Consider the following 21,479-nt stretch of genomic DNA (forward strand, 5'->3'; position numbering starts at 1 on the left):
GCTGAAGAGGACAAGGAAGTGACTTGTCCCTGACCGTGAACATCCACTAACGACGCGCTGCTTTTACTTTTACCAGTTTCACGAGAGGAGGCAAAAGAGCTAGAGGCTGAGTCAGCAAGATAAGCCAAAACTTGCTCTTGCTGCTCCGGCTTTAAAAGCGGTTTTCCTAATCCCAGAAAAGGGAGCGTTCGAGGCCTTGTGTAGCCGGACGACGAACCTGGCTCCACAGCTCCAGACTTAGGTGCAATATTTTTTTCCCCACGACCACCTGATGCTCCACCACTACCACTACCCTCATTACCAGCTGACAATGAACGCCCCCGGCCACGACCTCTTCCACTAGACTTCCTCATTGTTTTAAAAACGTAACCAAACTAACGTTATTTGTTGCAGTCACACAACTTACACGGTGAGCTATAACTTCAGTATGATTTAGCTACCCCTTTACAGGTTGGTGAGACCACAGCGAAAATCAGGCCCAATGTTACACACTCTTTTTTTGGTGGCTGCAAATTAGAGAGATGCCCCACACGCAGGACTGTCACTGAAGCACAAATGTTAATATTAATGTCACACTATTATTTTTTTTTTATTTTTATTTTTTTCAGGAACACTTTAGAAACCCCAAAAAAAAAAAAAAATAGATTTTTGCAGGGAGAATTTAGAAAACAAATGTAACAAACTATATGCTTTCTATGGGCCACTGAGTGAGAGATGACGCACACAGGAATCAGGAGTGGCACACAAGCCCAGAGGCCAATATTTTTCTACCAATGATTGATGGAGTTATTTTCTCTGGTAGATTTTGGAACCCAAATCAAGGAAAAAAAATATAGGCTTTCTATGGACCACAATTGGAGAGAGAGAGAGAGAGAGAGAGAGAGAGATGGCACACCCAGGAGTCAAGACTGGCACACAAGCAGAAAGGCCAATATTAATCTCCCATTTTTTTTTGGGGTTTGTTTTTTTTTTTTTTTTTTTCAGGGAGACTTTAGAAAAAAAAATAATAAAAAAAAATATGATTTTATCAGGAAGAATTTAGAAACCAAATAAAATAAAATGATTTTTTCAGGGAGAATTTATAAAACAAATAAAAACAAAAATAGGCGTTCTATGGCCCACTGACTGAGAGATGACGCACACAGGAGTCAGGAGTGGCACACAAGCCCAGAGGCCAATATTTTTCTACCAATGATTGATGTAGTTATTTTCTCTGGTAGATTTTGGAACCCAAATCAAGGAAAAAAAATATAGGCTTTCTATGGACCACAATTGGAGAGAGAGAGAGAGAGAGAGATGGCACACCCAGGAGTCAAGACTGGCACACAAGCAGAAAGGCCAATATTAATCTCCCACTGTTTTTTTTGTTTGTTTTTTTTGTTTTTTTTTTCAGGGAGACTTTAGAAAAAAAAATAATAAAAAAAATATGATTTTATCAGGAAGAATTTAGAAACCAAATAAAATAAAATGATTTTTTCAGGGAGAATTTATAAAACAAATAAAAACAAAAATAGGCGTTCTATGGCCCACTGACTGAGAGATGACGCACACAGGAGTCAGGAGTGGCACACAAGCCCAGAGGCCAATATTTTTCTACCAATGATTGATGTAGTTATTTTCTCTGGTAGATTTTGGAACCCAAATCAAGGAAAAAAAATATAGGCTTTCTATGGACCACAATTGGAGAGAGAGAGAGAGAGAGAGAGAGAGAGATGGCACACCCAGGAGTCAAGACTGGCACACAAGCAGAAAGGCCAATATTAATCTCCCACTGTTTTTTTTTTTTTTTTTTTTTTTTTTTTTTTCAGGGAGACTTTAGAAAAAAAAATAATAAAAAAAATATGATTTTATCAGGAAGAATTTAGAAACCAAATAAAATAAAATGATTTTTTCAGGGAGAATTTATAAAACAAATAAAAACAAAAATAGGCGTTCTATGGCCCTCTGACTGAGAGATGACGCACACAGGAGTCAGGAGTGGCACACAAGCCCAGAGGCCAATATTTTTCTACCAATGATTGATGTAGTTATTTTCTCTGGTAGATTTTGGAACCCAAATCAAGGAAAAAAAATATAGGCTTTCTATGGACCACAATTGGAGAGAGAGAGAGAGAGAGAGAGAGAGAGAGATGGCACACCCAGGAGTCAAGACTGGCACACAAGCAGAAAGGCCAATATTAATCTCCCACTGTTTTTTTTGTTTGTTTTTTTTTTTTTTTTTTCAGGGAGACTTTAGAAAAAAAAATAATAAAAAAAATATGATTTTATCAGGAAGAATTTAGAAACCAAATAAAATAAAATGATTTTTTCAGGGAGAATTTATAAAACAAATAAAAACAAAAATAGGCGTTCTATGGCCCACTGACTGAGAGATGACGCACACAGGAGTCAGGAGTGGCACACAAGCCCAGAGGCCAATATTTTTCTACCAATGATTGATGTAGTTATTTTCTCTGGTAGATTTTGGAACCCAAATCAAGGAAAAAAAATATAGGCTTTCTATGGACCACAATTGGAGAGAGAGAGAGAGAGAGAGAGAGAGAGAGATGGCACACCCAGGAGTCAAGACTGGCACACAAGCAGAAAGGCCAATATTAATCTCCCACTGTTTTTTTTGTTTGTTTTTGTTTTTTGTTTTTCAGGGAGACTTTAGAAAAAAAAAATAATAAAAAAAATATGATTTTATCAGGAAGAATTTAGAAACCAAATAAAATAAAATGATTTTTTCAGGGAGAATTTATAAAACAAATAAAAACAAAAATAGGCGTTCTATGGCCCACTGACTGAGAGATGACGCACACAGGAGTCAGGAGTGGCACACAAGCCCAGAGGCCAATATTTTTCTACCAATGATTGATGTAGTTATTTTCTCTGGTAGATTTTGGAACCCAAATCAAGGAAAAAAAATATAGGCTTTCTATGGACCACAATTGGAGAGAGAGGGAGAGAGAGAGAGATGGCACACCCAGGAGTCAAGACTGGCACACAAGCAGAAAGGCCAATATTAATCTCCCACTGTTTTTTTTGGTTGCTTTTTTTTTTTTTTTTTCAGGGAGACTTTAGAAAAAAAAATAATAAAAAAAATATGATTTTATCAGGAAGAATTTAGAAACCAAATAAAATAAAATGATTTTTTCAGGGAGAATTTATAAAACAAATAAAACCAAAAATAGGCGTTCTATGGCCCACTGACTGAGAGATGACGCACCCAGGAGTCAAGACTGGCACACAAGCAGAAAGGCCAATATTAATCTCCCACTGTTTTTTTTTTTTTTTTTTTTTTTTTCAGGGAGACTTTAGAAAAAAAAATAATAAAAAAAATATGATTTTATCAGGAAGAATTTAGAAACCAAATAAAATAAAATGATTTTTTCAGGGAGAATTTAGAAAACAAATAAAACCAAAAATAGGCGTTCTATGGCCCACTGACTGAGAGAGAGAGAGAGATGGAACGCTTAGTACTGGCACACAAGCCCAAAGGGCAATATTAATCTCCCTTTTTTTTCAGGGAGAATTTCTAAAACCCCCCAAAAAAAAAAAATAGGCTTTCTATGGCCCACTATTTGTGAGAGAGATGGGACGCTCAGGACTGGCACAGATGGCACGCTCAGGACTGGCACAGAAGCCCAGAGGCCAATATTAATCTCCCTTTTTTTCTGGGAGAATTTATAAAACCAAAAAAATATTTAAATAGGCTTTCTATGGCCCACTATTTGTGAGAGAGATGGCACGCTCAGGACTGGCACAGATGGCACGCTCACAACTGGCACACAAGCCCAGAGGCCAATATTAATCTCCCTTTTTTCAGGGAAAATTTATAAAACCAAAAAAAAAATTAAATAGGCTTTCTATGGCCCACTATTTGTGAGAGAGATGGCACGCTCAGGACTGGCACAGATGGCACGCTCACAACTGGCACACAAGCCCAGAGGCCAATATTAATCTCCCTTTTTTCAGGGAAAATTTATAAAACCAAAAAAAAAATTAAATAGGCTTTCTATGGCCCACTATTTGTGAGAGAGATGGCACGCTCAGGGCTGGCACAGATGGCACGCTCAGGACTGGCACACAAGCCCAGAGGCCAATATTAATCTCCCTTTTTTTCAGGGAGAATTTATAAAACCCAAAAAAAAATAAAATAGGCTTTCTATGGCCCACTATTTGTGAGAGAGATGGCACACTCAGGACTGGCACACAAGCCCAAAGGCCAATATTAATCTCCCACTGTATTTTTATCAGGGAGAATTTATACACCCCACAAAAAAAAATACAGATTAATGAAAAGGCTTTCTATGGCCCACTATGTGAGAGAGATGGCACACACAGGGATGGCACTCTAGCAGAAATGCCAAATTGCCAATCTTAATCTCCCACCAAAAAAAAAAAAAAACAGGGAATGTCCTACAATTACTATCTCCCTGCCTGCAGTAATCTCAGCCAGGTATGGCAGGCAGCTACTATCTCCCTGCCTGCAGTAATCTCAGCCAGGTATGGCAGGCAGCAATAAGGAGTGGACTGATGCACAAATGAAATAAAAAGTGTGGACAAACAAAAAAGATAGCTGTGCAGAAAGGAAGGAACAAGAGGATTTGTGCTTTGAAAAAAGCAGTTGGTTTGCACAGCGGCGTACACACAGCAATGCAGCTATCAGGGAGCCTTCTAGGGCAGCCCAATGAGCTACAGCGCTGAGGGGAAAAAAAAAAAAAAAAACTTCCACTGTCCCTGCACACCGAGGGTGGTGTTGGACAGTGCAAATCGCTGCAGCACAAGCGGTTTTGTGGTTAATGGACCCTGCCTAACGCTATCCCTGCTTCTGACAAAGCGGCAGCAACCTCTCCCTAAGCTCAGATCAGCAGCAGTAAGATGGCGGTCGGCGGGAACGCCTCTTTATAGCCCCTGTGACGTCGCAGACAGCAAGCCAATCACTGCAATGCCCTTCTCTAAGATGGTGGGGACCAGGACCTATGTCATCACGCTGCCCACACTCTGCGTTTACCTTCATTGGCTGAGAAATGGCGCTTTTCGCGTCATTGAAACGCGACTTTGGCGCGAAAGTCGCGTACCGCATGGCCAACACCGCACAGGGGTCGGATCGGGTTTCATGAAACCCCGACTTAGCCAAAAGTCGGCGACTTTTGAAAATGTTCGACCCGTTTCGCTCAACCCTACGTACAACAAATTATATGGTCCATTTTCTCTTGTTACCTTTGTGAAAATGCAAAATCTGGGGCTAAACAGCATTTTTGTGGGTAAAGGAAAAATGTTCATTTTTTTCTTCCACATTGCTATAACTCCTGTGAAGCACCTGAAGGGTTAATAAAGTTATTGAATGTGGTTTTAAGCACTTCAAGGGCTGCAGTTTTAAAAAGGTGTCACTTTTGGGTGTTTTCTGTCGTATAGGCCCCTCGAAATCACTTCAAATGTGATGTCGTCCCTAAAAAAATTGTTTTTGTAAATTTTATTGGAAAAATGAGAAATTGCTGAATAACTTTTTACCTCTTCTAACTTCCTAACAAAACAAAAAATAAAAAAATGATGCTGATGTAAAGTAGATATGTGGTAAATGTTAATGATTGAATTTAATATACTGTTTTGTGTGATATACCTCTCTAGTTTAAGGACATAAAAATTAAAAGTTTGAAAATTGCAAAAAGGTTCTACATTTTCACCAAAATTCTGATATTTTCACAAATAAACACAAAAAATATGGACTTAAATTTGCCACTAACATAAAGTTCAACGTGTCATGAAAAAACATTCTCAAAATCACTGGGAAATGTTGTAGCGTTTCAGAGTTATTACTACATAAAGTGACACTGGTCAGAATTGTAAAATTTTGCCTTGTCAGGTAGGTGAAAACAGGCTCGGGGGTGAAGGGGTTCAATAAAGCTGCTTGTTTTTGATACTGCTTAGCACCATAGTCACAGTCATGGCAACCTCACACTATGGCATATTTTAGGAAGACTTCCCTTTCAACTATGCATTGTCTACACTAGATAGATTGAATATTTCAATGTATTTGTCATATTTATTATTATGTTATTGTTTTTGTAGGTCATTGCTTTGGTCATGGATCTATTCACAGATGTGGACCTCTTATGTGATATGATAGAAGCATCAAGTAAACGAAAAGTCCCTGTGTACCTGTTGCTTGATGAGAAGAATCTTATCTACTTCATAGAGATGTTTGAGAAGTTGGGATTCAATAAAGTTCAAATACCTGTAAGTTCAGTGTATTTAATGTATATTGTGCAGTATACATACAAGAATGGACATCAAAACAAATCTTAACTCGACCATCATGAGGATCTCCTCATTCAGACGAGCATATTATAATGACGTGCTTTCTGTGTAAAAATCAGACATCACACTGACCAATGTAATTCAATAGGGCTGTACAGATATCAGTTTTTCAAAAGGATATTTCAGTGTCCGTGTGAAAAAATTTGCAGCATGCACTGTTATCTTTCGTATATTGGATGAGACTTGCTCTTTCAAGTCTATAGGTGCTAAAAAAAAAAACAGATCTCATATGGAACGTCTGTATTGCATTTGATATTTACAGATACATTGGTATTATTAACATGGGAAACTGAATTTGATCATGTACATTTTAAAATGTTAATGTATAAAATTAAATGCCGCACGAGTGTCAGACTGATGTAACATACAGACACATTCAGTTATGACCGAAAGTGTTGGCACCCTTAAACTTGTTCCAGAAAATGAAGTATTTCTCCCAGAAAATGATTGCAATTAGACTTGTTTTGTTATACACATATATATTTCCTTTGTGTGTATTGAAGCAACACAAATAAAACTGAGAAAAAAAGGCAAACTGGACATCATTTCTCACAAAAAAAAACAAAATTGGCCAGACAAAATTGTTGGCACCTTTCCAAAATTGTGGGTAAACAACTTTGTTTCAAACATGATGCTCGTTCAAACTCACCTGTGGCAAGTAACAGGTATGAGCAATATGAAATCACACCTGCAACTAGATAAAAATGGGAGAAGTTGACTTAATCTTTGCATTGTGTGTCTGTGTGTGCCACACTAAACAAGGAGAACAGAAAGAGGAGAAGAGAACTGTCTTAGGACTTGAGAACCAAAATTGTTGACAAATATCAACAATTAGGGGTGAGAGAACCTGTGGTTGTTCGGCCAAACTAGAATTCAAAGTTCGGCTCTGTATCTGAACTTGTCCCTGAACTTGACCCTGACCCACAGTAGAAGTCAATGATGAAACAAATTTTGGTACTTTAAAATGGCTACAAAATGCTCATAGTAAGGCTAAGGGGCTGAAAAAGGGAGCTAAATGTGGGAAGAGTAGGACAACTGCCCTGCAAAAAAAATGTGGATAGGGAAATGACATAGAATAAAAATAATTAAAAATATATAATCTTGAACCGGGAGGTGGAGGTCCAAGTAGAGGAGGAGGTTGAGGTGGCAGTGTAGGTGGAAGAGTTGTAGGAGGAGAAGGTAGCCAACCCTGTTTTTGTGTGTGTGTTTTTTTTTGAGTACTCTGAAAAAGACAGCGTAATAATCTGTTGGCCCCTCTCTATCTGTATACAGACCATCTAAACTGCACTTTTTTGAGTGAAAACAGTGAGGGGAGCATCAAATAGGGCTCATGGCCGTGTTGCTGCTGGTAATGGTGTAGCTGCTTAGGGAGGGAGAAGACAAACTTGATCTGTGACTGCTACACACCCAAACGAAACAGCTTCCTCTGCTGCACGCAGGCAACAAGAAGTTCTGTGTAATTTCATAGACCCGAGTACAGCTGGATGAATGGTGAGGCTAGAACAATTAGAGGTGGTTTTAGATTGGATGGCTGAGTGCCTTCAGTTTCTTCACTTTGTCTTCCACCCGGTCCCCTGCTAAAAGCGCAGATTTTCCACCTGTGGCCCATGGGTATCAGTCTTAAACCTCACATCATTGAAAATCAGCCAAACAGTCTGAGCCCCAATTCATGCACCAATCATATCTGCTTTTTGATGACTCTGCTGGCTATGGTTCCGTGGGCTGTCCACCTGACTTTGCCCCACAAGAGGAAGAAATAGAGTATATTGATGCCCAACTATTTGTTCTGTTTGAGGATGAGTACGTGAGAGGGGTGGTGCAAATGGTCAGTGGACCACTGCAGCAAATCTATGATGATGATGACGAAACACAGGTGCCAAAGACTGCAGCTTTCTGGTGTGTGTATACTGGCAAGGAAGGCAGGGGTGAAGACTGGGTGGAACATCATGCTGGGGATTATTATTATTTATATTTTGAGCACCATTGATTCTTTGGTGATGTACATGAGGAGGTGTTACATACAAAACACAAATAGAAATTTCAAAACCTAATAGTGACAGACAGGTACGTAGGTAAGAGGACCATACCCATTCAACCTTACATTCTACTGGATAATGGGAAAGAAGACAGTAGGTTCGGGGTTGCAGCAGCTCCAGTGTTGGTGAAGTGGCAGCTCTGTTAGTGGTGAGGTGGTACTGTGAGCAGGTTGCGGGATGCAGTAACGGACAGGAGACAGAGCAAGAGTTAACTTGGTTTACTGGAACAGGAGCATATTCCACGCAGGGAGGAGGTAGGGTAAAACTGGGGTTTAAAAGTTTGGTATATGGGATAGGGGTAAAGTGTATAATAGAGAAAGCAACAGTTCTCAAGAGTTAACTTATCAGTCTGACGGCTTCCTGACTGAAGAGTCCAAAATAGGTACGATGGCGCCAACACAGTCAGTGCGGGTTGGATCCAGTGTCGTCCTGTAGGTGTCCATGGGTCGAATCCCAATGGCAGCGGCTTGTCCTCGGAGTCTTTAACGAGTTCCTTGGACCGGGGTCTCAGGGTGCAATACAGTCCACAACACTGGACTGGCATGTTATGCCGAGCCTAACGTGGCTCGGCATATGTATACAGGGGGATGGGAGCACAGTTGTCGGCAAGTTACCCGGTCTTTTGTAAGCGGTGCACGCATTACTCACAGGCCTGGAGCATCTGGCACCTCGGGTCGCATGAGCCAGTGGGCACACAGCAAGATACTGATCACAGTCTCTGTGAGTTACCATAGAGAAGCATGAGAGCGGGCCAGCGGTATTCCGGTGCTCAGTAGTCAGAGCGCTCTCTTGTCCCTGCCATGCGCTGTCTCTTCCCGCCAGCCAGCCAAATCTGTCTGTTTACACGCGTGCTCAGGCTTTTTCTTAGTAGTCACTCCCTCTGCTCTGTCGAGTAAAGGTCGGTCCGGGTCTCTAGGTTTTTCCAAGGACAACAGAGGAGACAGCCCGACAATTCCGGACCCATCACAAGACAGCTACCCCGGTCCGGTCCTTCTTCTTACAGTACCATGGTCATTGCTAGCTGTAAGCTGTTCTAAAGAGATGGGTTTTTGAAGTTCCGCTCCAATAGTTCCAAATGTAGTGGATAAACGGATGTGTTGGGACACAGAATTCTACAGCATGCTACAGCATGGGGGATACTCTAGAGAAGTCTTGCAGGCAATTGGATAAGGACCATACAATTGTGGCGGAAAGAAGGAGGTCTTGGGAGGACCAGAAATTATGTGGTGGGAGATATCAGGAGATTATGGGGCAGACAGATTGTGGACGGCTTTGTAGGTCAGTGTTAGTGGCTTGAAGTCGATAAGTTGTGATAATATGAGACAATGAAGGGATTTGCAGACGGGATTAGCGGAGGAATAGCAAGGACAAAAGTGGATTGTAGCAGGGTTAAAGGGAACCTGTCAGCGGAATTGTGCTGAGTAACCTACAGACAGTCTCAGGTAGGCGCCATTAGGGTGTGTTTCCAAGTTCAGGAAACCTTCAGTATTTGCTGCGGATTGGACGCTGCGTACAGCCGCAGCATCCAATCCACAGCATCCAGATGTTACAACATAGTGGAGGGGATTTTATGAAATCCCATCTCCACAATGTGCGCATGGCGGCATCCGGCAGCCCTGCGTATCCGGACATGCGGCGCGTCTTTATAGACTGCACAATGTCTATATTGCACACCCCACTTTTCAGTTTTTGAATTTCCACAAAAATTTAAAATAACTAATAACTTTCGTTCAACTACACAATTGTGGTCCACTTGTTGATTCTTTACGAAAAATTTACATGTGGTATCTTTATGTTTGAAGCATCATATGTGGGAAAAGGTTGAAAAGTTCAAGGGGGCTGAATACTTTCACAAGGCACTGTATTTTTAGGCACACTACTCGTATATTCGTGGATACACAGTGGTAAAGCAAAAATTATTTGTTAGGCCCACAAAGGGCAAAGAGACAGCTGCAGAGTAGTATTATTATGTAGGCACATGACACGCAAAAAGACAGCTGCAGAGTAGAATTTTTTTTAGCCACACAACTCATATAGACACAGCTGTAGAATACACAATGCTCATACACGCTGGGTTGCAGAGTACACACAGAGGCTTTGATTCACAGTACTCCAACAGGCGGGGGTGCAAAGTACACACAGAACTTAAAGGCACAGTACTCTCACAGGTGGAGTTGCAGAGTACACAGAGGCTTTCTGGCACAGTACTCCCACTTATAGTGGTGCAGAGTACACACAGAGAGTTAAAGGCACAGTACTCCCACAGGTGGGGATGCAGAGTACACACAGTGGCTTTTTGGCACAATACTCCCAAATATAGTGGTGCACAGTACATACAGAGTCTTTAAGGCAAAATACTCCCACAGGCGAATATGCAGAGTACACGCAGTGCCTTTTTTTGAGACATGTGCAGAGTACACAAAAAGTTTTTTTTTGCTGAGAGCACAGTTTTGTGTGTTAGTATGTCCAATTTGCCTTTTTTTCTGTCTTTTTATGTTGTTCCAATACACAAAGGAAATAAATATTTGTATAACAATAATGTATAAGTGCAATAATTTTCTAGGTGAAATACTGCACTTTCTGCAACAATTTCAAGGGGGTCAACACTTTTGGCCATGACTGTAAATGGCACATGGATGACAATATTGTTGAAAATCATCTGAGTTTTCAAAATTGGATGATTTTTCTGGGCAGCAAGGTGGCTTAGTAGTTAGCACTGTAGCCTTGCTGGTTCAAATCCCACCAGGAACAACATCTGCAAGGAGTTTGTATGTTCCCCGTGTGGGTTTTCTCCTACATTCCAAAGACACAATGATAGGAATTTAGATTGTGAGTCCCATCCGGGACAGCGATGATAATGTGTGCAAACTGTAAAGCGCTGCGGAATATGTTAGAGCTATATAAAAATAAAGATTATTATTATACGCTTGTCTGACCCTGCCTAAGGCTAGGGCTACACGGTGATGCACTAATATATTGTCAAAGGGGTTGTGTTGCAAACTGCAACAAATTGGATTTTTGGCTGTATGTCGCATTCCATAAACCTCAGTTGAGCATGTGACCTGCCTGCAATTCAGCAGTTTTAATTATAATAGCCAAATTATAGCTCTAAAATAAACTTTCAAAAGTTAGTCACAGGCATCTTTTCTGTTGAACAACTTACCTGAGTTTTGTTACATGTGACATGTGTTGCCACAAAGTTCTAGCCTAATTGAAGTTCTGGACAGTTCAGCATAAGCTACACTTCTTGCACGATAACATTAAAGTCTATGATGGCAAAATTCTGCAACTTTCAACCAAAAATCAGACATGCAAGTCTTTTGTGACACATTTGCCAATCTGATCACATTAACAATTATTAGTTGTGATGTTATACTGCAAGTCCATGATCTTCATGAAACGCCACATATATTCTCCTGGCAGATGTGTCCTGAGCCCTGACGTTTGGAGCGGGAAACAAACTATGTTAAACCAAGATTTACACTACTCGAGCTGTCCCGAGAAGTTGGAAATATGTACTGACTTCAATTGTATCCATGTCCATAGTGCACAGATACAGTTAAATACATACAGGTGGAGAAGGGAGCCAACAAGACCTATCTCCACCATTCAGTCTATGGACAGACTTATGGTCATATATACTGCATATACATAGTGGAAATAAAAAGCCTGTGCACCAATGAAAATGCCAATCACAACTATATTCACCTCTCATACCGGTGCCATTCCAGTGTTGTTGGCACTGGCTCTTCTGGTGTTCACGTGACATTGTTATGTCAGGAGATCTCTATGGCCAGTCAGCACTGGCTTTAGTCTCTTTCAGATGTAATTGATATCAGGAAAGAGTGAGAGCAGCCACAGCTCTCACTTCCTCTGGATGACTAATTTGTCGGAAGGATGAGAGAATGAAGCCAGCATTGATTGGTATGCCATGTGATCCATGCAGCCATTGTCACATGATCACCAAAAAGAGCCAGTGCTGACACTGCTGGAACTACGCCAGCACCAGAGGTGATTATATGTCTTATTATTAACATAAAGATTGAGAAGGGATTGTCCAAGTAGTGGACAACACTTTAAGTTTGGTAAAAGCTCTGAAATTATTCTTCATTGTAGGACTTTTACATGACAAAAAGCTGGTATGTCAACAGTAGTGTATAATGTGCATGTGCGGAGTTGTATGTATTTGTTGAAGTTGCAGAGTTGTGTGTTGGTGTAGCTGTTGTGCGTGTGTATTGATATGGCAGAGTTGTGTGTGTATTGATGTGGCGCACAGTTGTGTGTGAGTTGATGTATTAGGGTTGTGTGTTTGTTGCTGTAGCTGAGTTGTTTGTGTGAGGGGACATCAGACTGTATGGGGGATTCTACGGTGTGTGGTGGACACTGTCGAGGGTCTTATATTGTGTGTGTAGGAATTTAGTTGGTCGGAAGCATTGGACTGTGTGGGGGAATCATTTTGTGTGAGGGCACTGTAGGAGACATGAAAGGGTTACCATACAGTGTGAGAACACGAATTGTCTTCACTAGGAGCAATATTTCTGCGTGGGAGCATATAAAGGACTGGGTTGGGTTAGGGTACTGGCTTAGTGGTAAATAAAAAATTTTGTTACACGCACGGAAGTGTGTCCCTCTTTCTTGTCACTCAAAGTTGGGAGGTATAGTAGAACTATGCTAGTAACAATACATAAGACTGACAGACAAAAAGAGATTAAAGGAGGTGGGGCTGGAGAAAATAGTCCTGTCCATTTTATGCTATGCCGAGTATAACAATTTTGATCAGTAATTGGACTGTCTGTCTATGGTGATCTGCATTACAGTAGGGAAAGCCATTCTGAAGCACTATGGAGGTACACTGTGGGGGGCAAACTCCAGGTGCCATTCGACTGTACATAGTTTGCGCATGCAATTCTGCAAAACTCTAATGTACATTAATGATTCTGATTCTGCCGCATAATATCAGATAAACTTCAGATTTTTCCTAGTATGTACCCATTTATTTTATTGCTGGGTAGAATCATTTTTTCTTAGAACTATGAATGTACTGTACTGATATAAAGATTCTCATTATTTGACAGGTCTGAACTTGAAATCCTTACATTTTCTTGAAGACATGCTGACTTGTGGGATTTATTCATTACTCAGGATAAAAGCAGGGTGTTCACTTTCAGACAGAGGGTGGAGGACTGCAGCATATTCTTCCATTGACATAAACTGACAGTTAAATATGAATGGGAGTGATCACCTACACTGTACAGTGTATCTACACAAAAAGCTATTGAAAACAAAGGCCCCAATACTCATTTTTTAGCTGTGGCGAGAGCTGTTACTGCAACAGGTTGCCTCCACTGTTCTACAGTCTGATGATCACTGACTCTTACCTTACTGTTAAAAGGAGTGCTCCGGACTTTTTTTGTTTTATTACCTTCTCTATTAGCAATCAGTATTGTGTCCAGTCACGTCACTGTATTAAAATACTAACTGGCTGCTGTCTTCTGCCTTTTCCAGCATTGCTCCAGTCCTCTCCTGCATCACGTGACCGCTGCTCTGATTTTACGACTCACAAAGGGAACTGTTAGTTCCTTTCTTATTGTAAGTCTATGGGAACCTCATTTTGAGTTTCATAGATGCACATTGACTTCCAGTCCACAAAGAAGACAAAGTGTGAACCAGCAGGTCAAAACTGTGTCATGTGATCCAGGAGAGGACTTGAGCAGCGATGGGTAAGTATTTTAATCCACTCATTACACACAAACATATTACTGATTGGCAATGGAAGGGGCAATAAAAATGCACTGAAGTGATTCGATAAGTGCAAACATTTCCTTAGAATGCATCAATGATTTATCGAGATGACAGATCCATATTCTTCCTTCACAAAAAGAAAAAAAAAATTACGAACCTTTGAAAATGTACTCAGTATATTTAACAGCTTTTTGTACCTTTTCCTTATACAGCTCTAGCAAAAATTAAGAGACCTTGTATGCGGCTTGATTAATACGTCCTTCACAAAGATCAACCTGCCCAATTCCAGCCTTGCTGAAGCATTCCCAGATCATCACCGATCCTCCACCAAATTTCACAGTGAGTGGAAGACACTGTGGCTTGTATGCCTCTCCAGGTCTCTGTCTAACCATTAGATGCCCAGGTGTTGATCAGGATGCTTCAGCAAGGCTGGAATTGGGCAGGCTAATCTTTGCGAAGGACGTATGAATCAAGCCGCATACAAGGTTATCCTGGAAAAACAGTTGATTCCTTCTGCTCAGGCAATGTTCCCCAACTCTGAGGACTGGTTTTTTCAGCAGGACAATGCGCCATGCCACACAGCTAGGTCAATCAAGGTGTGGATTAAGGACCACCACATCAAATTCCTGTCATGGCCAGCCCAATCTCCAGACCGGAACCCCATTGAAATCCTCTGGAATGTAATCAAGAGGAAGATGGATAGTCACAAGCCATCAAACAAAGAACTGCATACATTTTTGTACCAGGAGTGGCATAAGGTCACCCAAAAGCAGTGTGAAAGACTGCTGGCAATCATGCCAAGACGCATGAAAGCATTATTTGAGGTCTGCAAGCAATGCATTTTTTGTTATTTTGACCATTTCTCATTTTCAGAAAATAAATACAAAATTTATTGCTTGGAACTTCGGAGACATGTTGTTAGTAGTTTATAGAATAAAAGAACAATTTACATTTTACTCAAAAATATACCTATAAAGAGAAAAATCAGACAAACTGAAAATTTTGCAGTGGTCTCTTAATTTTTGCCAGAGCTGTATGTCCTAAAGTCTAAACTATGTAAAAAAGTCAGCAAATTAAATTATTTATATGAGACTTATATTTTGCTTTCAGCTCCAGTAAGGTACCTGTAGCTTTAGTATTATATATGCAGACACTAAGTTTAGTTATGTATATACTTTATTTATCTTGTAGCTCTAGTTCCTTAGCAATCATATGGCATCCTGTGTGAGTGACCATCATTGTATCACAGTCTTTTCATTCTGTTTCAGGATAGAAAACAACCAAAACAATAAAATAGCATGTTATAGACAAAGAAGGAGGCCCGAGAGATTAACTGGAATATTGTAATGTGTATTTGTTCTTTCACACAAATCCTGCCAAAAATAAAACTGCTTTTGATGGACATTCCAGGCTAATGTGTCCATGGCTCAACCTTGTGCTAGTACCATAGTTGGTGGAAATTCAATTTTCTCACTTCCTTGGACACATTGCTCCTTCCGCTACCCAATGCAATGCCGGCCCTGAACTGACAGTATGTTTTTCTGGTTATGCATGTATGTGTTTTCACATACAGGGAACAAGGAGCAGAGACACACACATATTAAGTAAATAGCATTAATATTAATATCATTTACAGATCGTCTTGTTATGACATAATCTATCAAGCAAGGTCAAGTTGTCTGAAATTACCATGAGATGATTGTGTAGATGATGATTATGTCAGTGTCTATTTTATTTTAGCTACCAATATGCCTAATTATAACCAATTTATTATGTTTATAGCTATTATTTCTCAGTTTTGCAGATGCTATGAATACTTTACTACATTAGAATTTTCTTTCTTTTGTGCATTTCAAAAAAGGATGACATTAGAAAACAAAGGAAAAGCAGGTGAATGTTCTTTAAATGTAGTCTGCATATCTTATAGTATTGAGTGTGGAGTCTAATGCAATCTTTGTAAAGTACAAGCCTTGACATTTTAGGGATTTTATGGTAGTTACACTTGTGTTCCTGTATATCTGTGAATCAATGTTTTCTTTGGAAAACAGAAAAAAGAAAACAAAACTTTAATATTTCACAATTTTCTGCTTTATAGCAAATGAAGATCCGTACAATAACTGGAGACACGTATTGTACGAAGTCTGGAAAGAAATTTTATGGACAGTCACTAGAGAAATTTCTGTTGATTGACTGTGAACATGTCATTGCTGGTTCCTACAGGTAATCTTATATCAGATTTCTTGTATATGATACTCAAACTCCGAAAAAATCTAAGACCCCGATTCAAGAAGATGTTTCAGCCACAATTCTGCCATAGAACACCATCAAATGTTTCATAGATGAGCAAAAGTTTTGCAACTTTTCACATTTTCATGCAAGTTTTGACCAAAGTGGGCAGAGATGGGGCAAACCAGGACATGGCAACACTCGCCTGACAAATTCATAAAAAGTTGTGACATACCTTATGCTAGAAATGACACTCCACGTTCTGACTGGCATAATGTGGCGGAGGTGTACACCAGTTACACGATGCACCTGATCCATTAAGTGGCGTGTGCCTCTTGAAGAATTAGGTGCATCTTAGTCTAGCATTAATACTGATGTGCATAAAGTCATTCTAAATGAATTGTGCCCCAGCACTCTAGCTGCAGGTCTCGGTCTCTCCAACTAGACCTTGGTTTTGTGGTCTTATATTTTGGACAATAGTTACATTGCTGGATTGGAAATGTACCTCATTGTTGGAGCTCATCGATACAGCAAAGCCATGTGCTTAGACCATGCAAGGTAGTAAATGGAGTTTCCATGCATCTGACTTGTAGGCACTCTATAGTTTGAGTCAATCCTCTTTGAGGCACAGCATCGTTACCACATGAAAAAATTATTCTAGGAAAGAAAATCTTCTTAATGCATGATCTGATGTGCCACTGTTGCATGTAGTAAAGGGCTGTCATCAGGATTTAACCATTCAAACTATTTTTATGCTCATGTAGCTCTTTCAAAGACAAGTCTAGCAATACCTGTACATGACCAGTCCGTTCCTCCCTTACTGAGTTATCAGCATTTGAACTGACATGTAAATGAGGCTGAAGAACTGTTTGAAGATCTGAAGCTTCTGTAACTCCAGCCCAACTCACCATCCACTTCCCCCATCTTAACTGAGGACGCCTTTAACGGAAGTCACACAGCATAAAGGCTTTCGGTCAAGCAGGAGGGAGAATTGGGCAGGAAATAGAGCTGGAGTGATAGAGGCTTCAGATCTTCAAATAGTTCTTCAGTCTCATTTGCATATCAATTCAAACACTAATTTCTCAGCAATGAAGAAACGGACTGGCCAAGTATAAGTATTGCTGGAATTATCTTTTAAAGAGCTACATGCTCATACATAGTTTGGGGCGTGAAATCCTACTGACAGATTCCCTTTAAGGACCAACAAAACATGAAGCCATGATACAACAGTGTGCATAAATCCTGCAAGTGATTGAATATTGCTGATACATAATTGTTATTGTTACGTAAATCAAAACTACTAGTTTTCAAGAAGCCTAATGGAAAAGTCTGGCTGGTATAGAATTCTTTAGACTCGCTCACACTGTTGCATATTCTCTCATGCGAATGAATCTGGTTGATTATGCTAATGACACTCAGCTCAAACTTTGTTAGAGTTTGATCCAAGTGTCATCTTACTGTGATCTGATTTGCAGCACAGGTGCGGAGAAGATGGAGAAGTTAATTCCTCCATCCTCTCCATTGTCTCTGTGCGTGTGTAAAGGTCGGCCAGGGCCATAGTCATGGTGGAGCTACTCGGGCTTTGCATGCCCGGGCCTCACTCTACATAAAAATCATGTCCCTTTGACAGCTCACCTGCTGCTCCATTCTCTGCACTGGCAAAACCTCTACTCGGCTCCAGTCAGACTGCTCCAGTCCCTTTGGAATTAACTGAGGCACAGTCCAAGGATAAGTTCAAGCACAACAGTTACTTTCGTTTCTTTGCAGGTCATTCAGTTCCATTACACCAGATACATCAGGTTTTACAGTGTACGTCATTTCAGTTTTCCCTTTTATCCTTTCCTCCTCACACGTCTCGAGCCCGGGTCCTACCGTCTCATACGGCATTTCATCGTCCTCTCTGTCCAGTTTATTTGCCTTATGTGGGGGTTCCCTCAGCAGCCTTTTTGCCCCAGCTCCGAGGGCATTAGCCCACGTAATCATCTGCCACATGGCGAGCGACCTGCCTGTCTTTCCTGCCATGTATACTGGTAAATAAAGCTTTGATCCAGAAGCTGCTGACGCTTGCATGGCTTTGACCAAGCTAGTAATGGGGCTGCTGGATGGCTGGGCACTATGCTTTAACAGCAGCGTTGCAGGGTATCTATCTTGTTTCTGGGCACTTAAGCCCTTCTGAGCTTTATGGGTGCCCAGGCCCCTTCTGACTGAAAACATGAAGAACCCTCCCTCTAACCCAAGGGACCCCTCCTACATTAACTATCTACACTATTACTAAGTCTCTATCCTACATTATGTTCACTATCTCCATCTAGTGGTTCAAAATTAATACTACACTTTCCCTAGGAAATGTATATTTAATATTACTATGTGTATGTTATATTTAATATATATCTTATCAAACAATACGTGGCAACGATACATAAAAATATATATATATATATATATATATATATATATATATATACACTCTAAACCTGGACATGCTTAGGTTGGAGGTTTAGGGCTAGTGATGAGTGAATATACTCGTTACTCGAGATTTCCAGAGCACGCTCGGGTGACCTCCGAGTATTTTTTAGTGCTCGGAGATTTAGTTTTTCTTGCCGCAGCTGAATGATTTACATCTGTTAGCCAGCATAAGTACATGTGGGGATTGCCTGGTTGCTAGGGAATCCCCACATGTAAACAAGCTGGCTAAGAGATGTAAATCATTCAGCTGAGGAGAGGAAAACTAAATCTCCGAGCACTAAAAAATACTCGGAGGACACCTGAGCGTGCTCTGGAAATCTCGAGTAACGAGTATATTCGCTCATCACTATTTAGGACGGCTAACCCGACCCCACCACACATCCGAGTGTAATCTGATGTTTCCTTTACATCCATGGGTAAGCATGATCCTTTCATATGCATTGGCAGCATGCTGTGATTGTTTTCACATGCCGAATCAACATGAGAGAAAAAAAATCACAGATCTGCACTGCCGCTTAGTATAACATTGGGCCCATTGCTATTTGATAAAACATTGGATAGCACTCGGCCGTGTTATACACCAGTGTGAGCGTACCCTTTTCTTGAGATTTTGTGATTTAAAAAAAAAATGTTTTAAAAAAATGTTTACTTGTTTGCCTAGCAAAACCTATTCTGACATTTATTATCTTTCAGTTTCAGCTGGCTTTCGGGTCATGTCCACAGTAATATGGCAACCTACTTCAAAGGGAACATAGTGGAAGAGTTTGACAGAGAATTTCGATGTTTGTATGCAGATTCATTAGAAAATGACTACTTTTGTAATACGGAAAATGAAAACAACAAACCATTTGTGTCTACACCCACCAGGAGCAGATGGCAAGCTGTAGACATTCCTCTTCAATCGCCTCTACCTCTTGATCGCTTACACCAATCTGACAGTAGCTCTAGCTCAGACAGCCAAAACAGTGTAAAGACACCACCCTTCAATAGTAACCAGGCAGTCACTGTGATACGCGAAGAAAAACCAGTGCTGTCAAGGTACTATCACAGAAACACAAGCGACGAGAGAAGTAAACAAAAAGCGGAATCACCGAAAGATCAGAGACGACCGTCAGTTCCTCACACAGAACAAAATAACCTAATGGCCATGCAACAAAAGGCATTTTCAAAATCTACCCCTGATCTGATCGACCCACCTTCTACTATTAGAGCCAAGCTTGAACATTTTCAGAACAAACTTCTACATCCACAAAACAAGATATCACCAAGAATGAAAAGTGATGTGGCTATAAATAAAAAAAAAAATTATGATAGCACTCCCACGAATAAGACTGCTTTAGCTGATATTAAAAGGGAGGATGCTAGCAAAGATTTTAAAAGGATGACCCTAGGACATAGCAAATTAGAACTTATTACACAAGTTAATAACAAATTACTAGAGAATAAGGTGTACAGTCGTTTTCAGTGTCCGCCTTAAGCAATGTGATGTAGATGAAAGTACTTTAATTAACAAAAATGTCAAACTGTTACCCCTGCTTGGAAAGTCATGTGTGGAGTAATGTTTCTGTCCGGCAAGATGGACTGTCTATTCTAGGATCTATGAATTACATCCATGTCATATTCATCTCCTAACGGACTATTGATGTATTCTAAATTGTAAAATATGTTTTGTTAGATTTATTGCTATAATCCTACCAATCCAGTTTTGGAACATCATGCTTCGAAAATCCTGTTGTTTTTTTAAACGTCCATTTATCTCACATCTCTGCTCTTTTTGTGCATATATTTGTCCTTCCCCAGATGCTTTGTTATACCGTGCCTGATGAAGAGACCTAAGTAGTCTGGAAAGCTTGCTTTGTAACATCATTTATTTTATTTTGTTAGAAATTAAAAGATATCATAATTACAAGATTATTATTTTGTTTCTACTAGTGACAGCAATCAATCTTTTTTCAACTGGCTGATACAGCAGCAAAACCATATTTTTTACTTATGAAAACCCTGCACACCCTATCTGTGTTTCTAAAAATTCTTACTTAAAGCTATGGAAAGAGTGTGTCCTATAAAGCAGGATGCTCACAACTAACTGAATGGTAAACAGTTTTGTTAACCCCTTTCTGCCATCCGACGTACTATTCCATGATCTTGGCCTGTCTGACCATGGACAGAATAGTATGCCATCGCGATCGGCCACGGACATGGGGGGTGCGCGGCCAATCACGGCCGGGTGTCAGCTGATCTCACAGCAGACACCCGGCACTAGGTGACAGGAGCTGTCACAGACCGCTTCCAGCACTTTAACCCCCCGGAATGCTGCGATCGAACACGATAGGCCAGTAAGTCTAACCTCTATTGTTGGTAAAATATTTGAAGGGTTTCTGAAGGATTTTATTCTGGATTATCTCAATGCGAATAACTGTTTAACTCCATATCAGCATGGGTTTATGAGAAATCGCTCCTGTCAAACCAATCTAATCAGTTTTTATGAAGAGGTAAGCTATAGGCTGGACCACGGTGAGTCATTGGATGTGGTATATCTCGATTTTTCCAAAGCGTTTGATACCGTGCCGCACAAGAGGTTGGTACACAAAATGAGAATGCTTGGTCTGGGGGAAAATGTGTGTAAATGGGTTAGTAACTGGCTTAGTGATAGAAAGCAGAGGGTGGTTATAAATGGTATAGTCTCTAACTGGGTCGCTGTGACCA

The 21,479-nt window shown here is 40.4% G+C and overlaps 1 protein-coding gene across 1 annotated transcript in view; it reads left to right on the top strand.

Moving 5' to 3' along the window:
- The window catches only part of FAM83C (family with sequence similarity 83 member C), a 42,650-nt gene extending 21,968 nt beyond the window's left edge, over nt 1-20,682 (top strand). The window contains exons 2-4 of the mRNA XM_069751769.1: nt 6,055-6,222; nt 16,177-16,301; nt 19,467-20,682. Of these exons, the coding sequence (XP_069607870.1) occupies nt 6,055-6,222; nt 16,177-16,301; nt 19,467-20,250 (1,077 nt within the window). The 3' untranslated portion in view covers nt 20,251-20,682. The remainder of the gene's footprint in view (nt 1-6,054; nt 6,223-16,176; nt 16,302-19,466) is intronic.
- Nucleotides 20,683-21,479: the final 797 nt, after the last annotated feature.

The sequence above is a fragment of the Ranitomeya imitator genome, chromosome 2 (assembly GCF_032444005.1).
Source record: "Ranitomeya imitator isolate aRanImi1 chromosome 2, aRanImi1.pri, whole genome shotgun sequence".
Lineage (NCBI taxonomy): Eukaryota > Metazoa > Chordata > Amphibia > Anura > Dendrobatidae > Ranitomeya > Ranitomeya imitator.